Source organism: Trypanosoma rangeli (assembly GCF_003719475.1).
Source record: "Trypanosoma rangeli strain AM80 chromosome Unknown Tra_15.4_contig_00505, whole genome shotgun sequence".
Classification (NCBI taxonomy): Eukaryota; Euglenozoa; class Kinetoplastea; order Trypanosomatida; family Trypanosomatidae; genus Trypanosoma; species Trypanosoma rangeli.
The window spans coordinates 1-10608 of record NW_021706253.1 but is presented as its reverse complement, the minus strand read 5'-3'; the positions used below and the strand labels follow the sequence as shown (position 1 = coordinate 10608).

General features: G+C 53.4%; 5 protein-coding genes across 5 annotated transcripts, besides 4 other annotated features; 4 read left to right on the top strand and 1 right to left on the bottom strand.

Annotated features, from left to right (window-relative positions):
* TraAM80_09055 (uncharacterized protein) lies at nucleotides 1-405 on the top strand (the record flags this gene model as incomplete). The annotated part of the gene is made up of 1 exon (XM_029385761.1): nucleotides 1-405. A coding segment is annotated over one exon (405 nt), but the record flags the coding sequence as incomplete, so codon positions are not given.
* An 892-nt stretch (nucleotides 406-1297) lies between these two features.
* Nucleotides 1298-1341: a sequence feature (A-rich).
* Nucleotides 1342-1932: 591 nt separating this feature from the next.
* Nucleotides 1933-1956: a microsatellite.
* Nucleotides 1957-2552: 596 nt separating this feature from the next.
* On the top strand, nucleotides 2553-3443 carry TraAM80_09054 (uncharacterized protein; the record flags this gene model as incomplete). The annotated part of the gene is made up of 1 exon (XM_029385760.1): nucleotides 2553-3443. One exon carries the CDS (start codon nucleotides 2553-2555, stop codon nucleotides 3441-3443), a length of 891 nt encoding a protein of 296 aa, XP_029234376.1.
* Nucleotides 3444-3533: 90 nt separating this feature from the next.
* Nucleotides 3534-3589: a microsatellite.
* Nucleotides 3590-6373: 2784 nt separating this feature from the next.
* Nucleotides 6374-6682, top strand: TraAM80_09053 (uncharacterized protein; the record flags this gene model as incomplete). The annotated part of the gene is made up of 1 exon (XM_029385759.1): nucleotides 6374-6682. One exon carries the CDS (start codon nucleotides 6374-6376, stop codon nucleotides 6680-6682), a length of 309 nt encoding a protein of 102 aa, XP_029234375.1.
* Nucleotides 6683-7072: 390 nt separating this feature from the next.
* Nucleotides 7073-7684, bottom strand: TraAM80_09052 (uncharacterized protein; the record flags this gene model as incomplete). The annotated part of the gene is made up of 1 exon (XM_029385758.1): nucleotides 7073-7684. The coding sequence occupies one exon, from the start codon at nucleotides 7682-7684 to the stop codon at nucleotides 7073-7075; it is 612 nt and encodes a 203-aa protein (XP_029234374.1).
* A 666-nt stretch (nucleotides 7685-8350) lies between these two features.
* Nucleotides 8351-8408: a microsatellite.
* Nucleotides 8409-8576: 168 nt separating this feature from the next.
* TraAM80_09051 (thioredoxin-like protein) lies at nucleotides 8577-9248 on the top strand (the record flags this gene model as incomplete). The annotated part of the gene is made up of 1 exon (XM_029385757.1): nucleotides 8577-9248. The coding sequence occupies one exon, from the start codon at nucleotides 8577-8579 to the stop codon at nucleotides 9246-9248; it is 672 nt and encodes a 223-aa protein (XP_029234373.1).
* Nucleotides 9249-10608: the final 1360 nt, after the last annotated feature.

Genomic DNA, 10608 nt, shown 5'->3' with positions numbered 1-10608 from the left:
GCGCCGAGTGTTTGGCTCAACGCATTGGCGTCTGTACGGGCAATGCCGCGTTGCAGGGTGACGCCACTAAAGGAGGGGCGGCGCGTCTTGACGCGGCAATTGGACGTGGTATTGCACCCTCTTGACGCCCACGGCGTGGATGCACCTTTTTTACCTGCGTACGATTTCTTTGCGGCCACGCAGGTGGTGCGTCGCGTGGTCGTGACTTCAGTTCTGGTGGCGTGGTGGAAGCGGCTCGTCATGCGAGGGGGAGGGGCGGTTGCGGGGTCTTCAACGGCTGCCACGTTGTGGGTTCACGGCGAGGCCTCAGTTTTTGTAGATTGCTTTGTGCACCAATTGGTTTACTGGTGTGGGTGGGTGGGTGTTTGGTGGGCTTCCTCCGGTGTGGGGGGATGCGTCCGCTGAGCCAAACTACGATCTCCTTGTTCGGCTCTTTCCTAATGTGAGGAGAAGGAGCCAAGACCCCCACCCCCACCATGTGAATTCTCCTCGCGGACGTGCCGAGTCATAAGATGCTGCTTGCTCGGCTGATCGCTGCATTGACCTTCGTGAAATGTGAGTTTTGGAGGCCCATCCAGTACTATGCGCCCTGCCTCACGCAGGCGCTGGCCAAAAGCCGCTTGCAGGTCTCACGTTTGCGTCGTTACTTGAGGATTTGAGAGAAGTCCGAGCCGTCGCGCACACCGCTGCGATACCGGGGTAGTATGCACACGCACACGCCCATTTAGATGAAAGGGAGGAGCACCTACCGCGCTTCCTTTCCTAAATCCATTTTCGTATAAGGAAAAAGTAAGACGATTCCTTTTTGTACCTCCTTGCTAGCGCCACATGCCTAGGGACCCGTTTTCGCGGCGGTGTGCGCAGGCAGGGGAATTCATTGCAAGGTCCTTCGTGAAGACGGGTGCGCGCAGGCGACGTTGCGCCAAGCTTGTTGATTCGGCGCCAGTGAGGAACACGGGCACGAAACAAAAATAGAGAATAAAATTAAGAATACTTTTTCTTTTGTAGTGGGCCTTTTTTCTGATGCACTGCACCGCTGGCAACGGCACTTGTGTTGCTTGTTGATGCTGCTGTGCCGTCGCTCTTCCGTTCCGTTCATTTTAAAATCGACGCTCGCGCAGCGAACCCCGACTACCGCCGCTGCTCCGCGTAGTGGATTGCGGCAACTGTGGGAAGCCGCTGCGACTTCAGAAGCAGAAAAAATTTTCCAAAAAGTTTGAGTGCTTCATTGTTGTCGTAGGGTGACTGTGAAAAGAATTCGCTCGAGTGGTGGGGGGCTTTCGGGCCGACCCAGTCGTTTTTTTTATTATTATTTTTTATTATTTTTAAAAATTTTTTTTTGGGGGGTGGGGGGTTTGGTTTTGCCCGCGCATGCAGCACCACGCCGTGTGAAGAGGTTCGCGGCGTTGTAGCGCTATGCGCCGCCCTCGCCTTCTCCCCTGCAGACCGTTCAGGCACTTAACGCGTGCGGAATGTGTCGGGGGAGCTTCCGCTCACGACGCGACGGATGGGGTCGACGGCCGTCGCGTGTGTTGTTGCATGGGTGAGAAAGAATGCGCCGGAAAAACAGGCGCACCGCCTTCCTTCTCCTATTTGCGGAACGCCAAACTCCGTTCCGCCACCGCGGTCTCGTGTAATTCCGATGCGTCGTATACACCGTTCGCGCGGCGGGCGAGCACCGCGACGAGGAGACTGCCACAGACAGCGAGGCCATGCCGTGGCCAAAGCAAGAACAACCAACAGCAACAAGAAGGGCGGCGGGAAGCTTGTTTCCACATGAGCAAAAAGGGCCAACAAGAAGCGAAGCTTGAGTACTTGTTTCCTTTTTTTTTATGCAAAAAGGGAGCTTGGGGTCAAAATGCGCAGGCAGTAGGCAGAGCGAGGCTGTAGAAAGACCTCTCCGCGGAAATCGCAGTGGGTCTGCTCAGATCCCCACCCCACCACCACCACTACCACAGCCCGCAAGGAATCTACGCCGATAGCGGAGCACTCAGGGAAGCTGATCGCTTTTCTTTTCTTTTTCCCGCACCCCGCGGCCACATACAACCCCGCACGGCGGCCATTTAATTTTTGCGCGAGGGGGCGCACTTCGTCGTCAGTTGCCTTTCTCTCACTTTGGCTGAGACCGGCGCCGCCTTCTTTGCTGGCGGAAAAGGAAGGCAACGCGATACAAGTTCTTTTTTCTTTGCCGTTCTCCTTTGTACGCAGCCATCCTGCCATTCTCGCGTTTTGCTGCGCTTTGTTGATTTTTGCTTCTTACCCCGCCACTCTCAGCGGCGACGGCAAAGCGTATCTGCCATTTGCACGCGTGTTTGCCCACAAGCACGCTCAACCTTTCCCAGCGCATCGAAGCAGAAGCGCCTCCGCACCCCGGTTGCTGCTTTGCAGGCGCCATGGCCTTTGCGTAGCGCGGTGGAAACGCCCCCTCTCACCCACAACGGGGGGCCACCGCACGCATGGGCCCAGCATTTGTTCTATTGAATTGCTTGGTTGTTTTTTCCCCGCATTTCGGAAAGAGAACCAGCCACACCACCAACCGTTCAGATCGATAGATGGCCCATTGGGGGCAGGAAGGCTTCATCTCGGGCGGGACCTTCCCGGCGCCGCCGGAGAGGGAGAAGCGAGGCCGGACCGAATACTTTTACCCCGCCCCCGCGAGCTCATGGAGGCGGGAGACGCATGACAGAACCATCGCGCGGGAGGCACCAGCTGCCTTCCACGCCAACAAGCGGCAGGATTTGAACCCGGCGCAGCAGCCCACCGGGAGGGACCAGCACCTCGCGGGTGCCAAAAGCAAGCGCCGCGGCGCAGAGGCAGAGGGGGGCGAGAATAAGCTGGCGCCCGGCCGCCCGGCGGAGCAGCCAAGCACTGGCGACAGTAAGGAAAGAAATATGGACGAAGCGCGGAAGGCCACTGCAGCCGACCAAGGGCCTCCCTCAGCAGAGGGCGCGTGCGGCCACGTCGCCCTGCAAGAACTTTTGCGGCGAATTATAGCTCTTGAGTTTTCCGGGCGGTGTACGCAGCGGTCCATCGCCGTGGTGGTGGCCATCTGCGACACACTCTGCCACACCCCCGTGGCGGTGGTAAAGGTGATGGAGGTGCTAGACGAGTGCTTCGCAGACGCCGTTGAATCGAAACAGCAACAGCAACTTTTAAATTACTGGTACGTAGCGGACGCCGTCATGAAACTTTTCCGCGATCGGCCTTCCATGCTGAACGCGGTTGTTGTTGCTTTACCGCACCTCCTCCTAAAATATGTGCCCTGGAAAAAAAGCAAACTGGCGGAGGCGTCGTGGGTGCGGCGCGAAAGCGATGAGCACCGTTACGAGCAGTTATTCCTCACCTGGGGCCGCGCCGTGCCAAAACAGCTTCTTGATGAAATATGGTCCTTGTGGGAGAGCGGCGCCCTCCCAATAGAGGCGCCCGCCCTCAATAAGCACTAGGAAAACCAAGAAGGGGAGAGAACGGCGCGCCTGCAAAAGCCGCTGCCGCTGTATGCTAGAAGCGCGGAAGCATGCAGCGCACGCTGCAATCACCCACCCACCCCCCGCCACCTCTACCCATCCAACGCCTGCACCCAAACACGCACTGTAATAGGGAAAGCGCGCCCCCCTATGCTTCTTTTAAAGCAAAAAAAAAAAAGCGCAGAAACAAGCCCAACGCGCATGTGTGTCAGCACTGAATTTTACTGCGTTGCGCTGCGGGGGTTCGATGTGACGGGTTTGTTTGTTAATATGCGAGCGCTTTTTGTTGTACGCCATTGCTAGCTTTTCCGGTCGTAGCGCTGGTGGGGCGCGGGCCCCGGGCCACCACGCCGCAGCGACGGGCGGGGACGCCTAGAGTAACACCTTTTTTTTCCTTTTCTTTTTTCTCGTTTTGCACACATTCCGCCAAACATGCCCCGCCAGCCATCTTCCCCCCTGCGCCTCACAGCCCGCGCGCGACGCATCCCGACGCGTATTCCCAGCAGATGCCCTTCTAAGAATGGCGTTTGGGAGCGCGGGGCGGGCCCCCCCAGCGCGCCGCCGCAAGCACAGAGGGGGGGGCGGCTTGCTCCACACGCGCCCCGCGCGGGCCTGCGTTCTTTGGGCCCGCGGCGCGCCAAATAGCCGCCAACAAATAAAAAGAAAGGGGGCCCCGCCGGAATCTTTGGGAGTAGGCCGCGCGGCATGTTTTTTTTTCGACGGCGCTCAGAGAAATTCTTCGCTGGCGGCGCCGCCGGCCGCCCTCTGCGCGCGCAGTCCTAAGAATTGGGCGGCCGCGCGCCCGCCGCTAAAGGCATCCAGCGGCGCCCGCAAGAAACGCCCAGAAGCCCCAGCCGCGCGGCGCCCGCGCCGAGGGAAGGCGGCAAGCTACAAACGCCGTGGCCTTTTTGCTTTCCTTTCTTTAGCGCGCAGCGCCTCCATTCTTACCGCTGCTTTGTTCTGCGACGGGGGTTTCCGATTTGCCGCGCGGGGCGTAAGCCGGGGGCCCACCGCCGGGCGGCTGTTCTTACCGCGCCGCCCCCACCCTCCGCCAACCCCGAAAGCCCGGGAAGACCTTATTTAAGAATCAGGAAATGGCTAGGAGGGGGCGAAAGTTGGCGTCGACAAACCACCCGGAGGCACGCGGGCGCGCGACAGCCCCAGCTAAGCGCGTGAAAAAAAAACGGTGGCCACGACAGCGCCGGCGCCCGCGAAATCAGCGAGCAAGGCGGCCCCCAAGCGCCGCCAAAAAGCAGAGCTCGCAGGGCGCCTCCTTTCTGGGGGGCGGGTGGGGGGGACCTCGGCTGCTGCCGGGCCGGTGCTTTCCCGCCCGGGCTCCAGAATCTGCGGGTCGTTTCCCCGGGGGTTCCTGGTCGCACGGGCGGCGCCCGTGCTGGTGGGGGCGCGGCGATACCGTCGCAGCCGTGGGGAAACGGCCGCCCAACAATATCAGCGGGCACCGCATATAAAAAACGTGGCTAAAAAATGTTGAAGTTCCAATTGTATCAGCGCCCCTTTTGTGCGGCACGCCTGCGGAGGCCGAGGCGGAGGCGGCTTTCAAAAGCAACGCGCGCCCACCAGCCCCCGAAGGCCGAAAAACCCGTCTTTATAAACACGAAGTAGCCCCGGCCCCTTTAGAGTTACTTTCTTTTTTTTATGCCCCCCCTCTCTTCCCACCTTCCCGAAAGAAAGGGGCGGACCGAGCCGTTTTTTAAAAAACCAAACAGCCCAAACTCCGCCGAAACGCAATACGCCACTATGTGTCTTAGTTGCGGCTTCCCGTGCTTTAGGGTGCCTCTCAAAAACGCGGCGTTGGTTTGTACCGCCATGGGCGCCCCCGCCCCCCTGGGACCGCGAGGATCTTGCTACCGCACCGCCTGCCCAAAATTTTTTCATAACCAGCACCGCACTCGCGAACTGCCTTCTAGTTAATCGGACTCCATGTGAAAATATCACTCTAGAAAAAGCGGTTGCGTTGCTGCACCGGAAGCGGGGGTGCGCGGGCTCCATGTAGAAGAAACCCGCCGCCCAAGCCTTTCGTGCAGACGTGGAGCCCCATGCGCTACGCCAGACACGAGCCAAATGTGCCTTTAAAGTGGCGCACGCGCCGCCACCAAGCTAATAGTAGTAACAAGAATAATTTCAACGCATCGCATATATAAATAACAATAGTGTGCGGGCGGCGCCTTGGCAGAAACGCCCCCCCGAATTGTTCGGCCGCTCCTGTAGAAAGACCCGGGCGAGGCCGCCCGACCCATCCCTGTCAGCAGAGCCGCTCTGAAGAGGAAAATTAGCCCGCAAAGTCCAAAATATCATCTTTGGCCTGGTCGGCCTGCATGCGCAAAAACAAGCTTTTTTCTATTGCTGCGGGCCCGGTTGGAATATCCGTGTTGATGTTTGTGCCTCTTTGAGAGCGCCGCAGCAGAATGGATCGCCATATTTCAATGTGTTTCGTTCATTCCTGGCTTCAAGCGGGACAAAAGAGACACATTCACATATACGAATGCAGGCGCCGGCGGTGCCCAGCAGAAGTCGGCATCGCAAGGGCGTGCGGGCAAATACGGCGGGCGCCCGCAGCCTATTTCCCCGCAAAAAATGCTCATTTCTAAACAAATTTATGATGCTTCACTTAAATCAGCGCATCTAGAAAAGAGGCAGGCTGGGGGCGTGTGTTTCCAGATCTCAGCCCAAATAGAGCACGTAGCGCGGAAATTTCCACGAAAGCTGGCGGCCTCCTTCTTGCCGCCCGTTGCGGGCGGGTAGGTGGCGCATACCGAGCCCCCAACCCCGCGAGGATCAGGCCGATCAAGGCTACCGGCCAGTCAAGCTATAGAACTGTCTCGCAAACCCACTCACTTCGCCGAAGGAAAATAGAGCCCTGCGGCAGCGCCGGCGCCAATATTGTTCGAATGGTCTTTGCGTTGGGGCCTGGGCGAGGGGCCTTGGGCGTGCCGCAACGCATTTGCCCTGCCAAAGTGCTCGGCAGCCGCGCTGCAGCAAAACCCTTAGCGGGCCACACGTTTTCAGTTTGGTTCCGTAGCGCTTTCAATTTCATAGAGGTAAACTACAACATTGTTTGTGTTCGGCGTTTCGGCGAAGCGTTTTCGCCCAAGGCAGCCCTCTGTTGCGCACAGTCGGGAGCGGACCGCGCCCTCATTCTTTGTATATTTTCTGACTACTTTCAATGCTCTATCCAAACAACGCCCTCCCTCTCTTAGAACATAACCATCCAACTGCGGCGCGCGACATTTCATGCGGCCCTTGGTGGTCGCCCCCCTCCCCACTAACAAGGTGAGGCTTTACCACCGAGCCGCCAGAGTTCGCAAACAACATTTGCAGAGGCAATCAGTGTTTCAGCGTGTGCGTGCCGATGGGTTAATTTTAGAGCGTTTTGCTATTTAGGTTTGGGTGAGAGGTTTTCTTTTAGTTGAATTCTCGCGTGCTGAGTGTGGGTGCGTAAGGGTGTGGCGAGCATCTACGCCTATTCGGGGCCAATCGAAGGTTGCCTCCGGGCCCAGAGGCGCAAACACTATGGTTCAAAAAAAAAACACACACATACACGCCTTACGGTTCGTATGCTCTTCGGGCATTCGCAACTCTCAAAAACACTAGAAGGAGAAGCGCGGAAGGTTGCATATAAAGGGGCCTTGGGATAAAATATAAAGGGTGGCGCGCGGCTCCGTTATCCCACGCGGTTTTTCAGACCCCGCGCTTGCTAAAAAAAGCGGCGCCATACCAGAAGCAGGTCTTTGCCAATGCTCGATGGGTGGGTTTGGGCGCAAGCGTGCATCGCGAGCGCTTCCATAGTCTTTTAACTCCTTACCTGTGCCCAATTTAAAAAGTTTTGGTTTAATTTGCCTTCTCGCGCGAAGTTTTGCAACGCGATACTGGTGGGCGAAGGTCGGCAAAGGAAGTGCGATTGCAGATTCTGCGCTTCCCGACCAGTAAGCGGCCCCAATCATAAACCGTTTAGCCGGCGGGCGCGGGGGGCGCCCTTGGTGAGCTCTCGGTGGCGGGGCCCAGGCACTCCTCGCTTCGCCAGGCCGCGTCCTTTCCTCTTCGTATGAGCTTGGCTTGTTTTGGGCGGCGGTGCGCCCTGGCGCCCGTAAGGCCCAGCAGTCGTCCGCGGAATGCGGGGTATCGTTTTGGCGCGCGTTTTCCCCGGCGGCCCCAAGGTCTGGCGGCCGGGCCCCGGCGGTGGCAGAGCGCCGCGGAATCATCGACTGGGGCGAGTCAGGGGGGCCGAGCGCGCGACCCCCAAGGTCGGGCTTGGTTGCCGCGTCGGAGGGGGTGCTAGACCTCAATTCGTCGGGGGTCGGGGGGAGGGTCTCGTCTCGCTGGGGGGCGGTGGCGGATATGGGGCCGATCGTCGGCAAGTCAGTGTGCGTTTTTGGTGGTGCGTCTTCTTGAATTTTTGGAAGGGGGCGGTCTGATTCAGCAGGCTGTGTGGGGCCTGGTTGTGTGGCTTTTGGTGGGTTCCGCTTGGGCAATGTTTGCAGGATGTGGTGGAGGGGCGGCTATTGTTTATTGCGTAACGTAGGTTTTTTTTTTATTGTATGATGTTTGGAAGTACGCTCGTCACTATTCTGTGGCTGCATGCGGATGACTTGTGTAGCACTGTAGTTGAGTGAGGAGGGAAGTAAACCGTTCGTATTTGTTTATCGACACATGGTTACGTTAGTGTTGTATTTTTTTTCTTGTTTTTTTTACATAAAATTTAACATAACACCTCTCTGGTTGGAGTTACTTTCCTTAAGTTATTTATTTATTCTTATTCTACAAGGCGTGTTTTTTTTGAATTTCGTTTTCTCATTTTAGCGGTTGATGCAAGCTTAATTAACAGGGTCAAATTGCCTATAACTCTCATTCCTATTCCTACCACCACCATTATTATTATTAATAATAATAATAACAATTAGATGATAAATTATTATTATTATTATTTTCTTCTGTACGCATCTTGAACCCACGTGTTTGATGTTTATTAGTATGAATTGAGGTACCGTAATGTGTGTTTTTCCATCAATTTCTGTTTGTCTTTTCTCGTACAGCGTAAAGTGAATTTATCTTCTGGAGACGTAGTTACATTATATATATATATATATAACATAAATGCGACGTATCTCCTCTTTGAAGGAATATCTCTCTTTAAAGGAAGAGGCTATAAAAGGATTGGGTCTTGTGGTTCACTTCAGTGCTGCTTGGTGTGAACCCTGCAAAGAGGTACGGAGGGTGCTGGAGGAGTACGCATCCCAATACAGCCAAAAGGTTCTTTTTGCCGAGGTGGATGCAGAACTTTCCAATGATATTTGTGAGTCCGAAGGTGTGGAATGTGTCCCTCTTATCACATTTTTCAGAACTTCCTCACAGGAAAAGGCAGAGGAGCGAGTTGCTGACGTGGTTGGTGCCAAATTTGACCAGATTGAAATGAACATGGTTTCTTTGTATGGAAATGGCAATGATACTCGAGAGTCATTCTCTGACCTTAATGAGTACCTAAAGTACCTAACGTCTCGCAAAGGTATCGTTGTCTTTGTTACGGGCACCCCGTCGAGACCTCGTTGCGGGTTTACAGGGAGACTTCTAGAAATGTTTCATGAGCTTGGAGTAAAATACATTTACTACGATGTTTGGGCGAGTGAAGAGGTTTGCGAGGGGCTCAAAAAGTACTCGGAATGGCCAACGTTTCCGCAGGTTTATGTTGATGGGGAGCTAATCGGAGGATTTGATATATGCTCACAGCTCAAGGAGTCTGGTGAGCTGAAGACTGTGTTAAAAATGTGATGCTTTTTTGATTGGATTTCCATATATATATTTTTTATAATCTGCGTGATTCTTTTTTCTTTTCCTGTTTTGCTTTAACACATTTATCGGGGTGTGTTTTCCATTTTTGTGACGCTTGTGGTTCTTTTGATTCGTTTTATTACCTATTTCCCCCTTTTTTTTCTTGTGCCTTTTTTTTTTTACATAGGTTCTTCTATAGATGATGTGGTCCTGATATTTTTTTTTTGTATCTTCCTTAGCTTTTGTTTACCTACATATTTCTTTAACCTTGCTCTATATTATGGGACTCACTGTTGTCCATTTTGCAGGACATAGTTAGGCACGAATTCTTTTTTTTTAAATAGTTATTTTTTTTTCCTGAGGTCGCATGGGATTGAATTTGTGGAACCTCAAGTGTCGTCGATTTATTTTGTTTTTGCTATTGCTACAGGAGGAGGCAGAATGGATACAATGAAGTTTTTTTTTGGCTTGCCTTTGTGTGGATTGACATGCCCAACAACTGGAGGTGTTACGTTTCGTTTTCCATTGAAGGGGTCCCTTCATTTCTCCTGGAAAGTGATTTCCTCGTCACGGTGACTGTTTGCATGATCGGCAGGGTTAAGGGGGGGCTGGGTAGACAATGAAGGTGGATGGCAAGGATAACTGTGTCCTCTAGTGTTGCGCCACTTCTGAAGCATGAGTCGTGAACGGTATGAGGGATAGCCTTTCCTTTGTTTTTAGTAATAAATTTTTTTGTGCGGGATGAAATCTGACTTATTTAGAAGATATGAAAGAAAAGTGGTAGCGAGTTTTTTTTGTTACTGCATAACTTTGCAGAGGAAAACAAAAACAATGAGTTTTTGTTTTATTATTATTTTTTTAATCCATATTTGAACTTTTTTTTGTGTGGATTATTGAGGCAATAAATTCTTGAGTATTTTATTACTGAGTTGGGTAACTGGAAGGGAATAAAGTTCATCCTTCATTTATTTGTATTATTACTGGCTTACGCGATATATATATATTGTTTTATTGCCTTTTCTTTTTCCGTTATATATGCTAAAATATATGAATACACGCATATATCCTGTGTATCTTGCATTTGAGGTGGTAGTAACGTGATGCCTAGTTTTCACATGAAGACTGTGACAGACTGCCTGAAGTCTCTAGTGAGCGAGGTGGTGAAGAAACTTCGGGAAACCCCGATTTTCTTTTGGATATACATATCTGTATTATTGTATATGACCCGCAAGCTTACATATCAGTACGGCCACAGTAAGAAGAAGCTCAATATTAGAGGCCAGTCCGTGTATGTGGATCGTGCTGAAGAGGCTATTGCTGAATGTATTATTGACCCTGCCACAATTAAGGAGGATTTTTC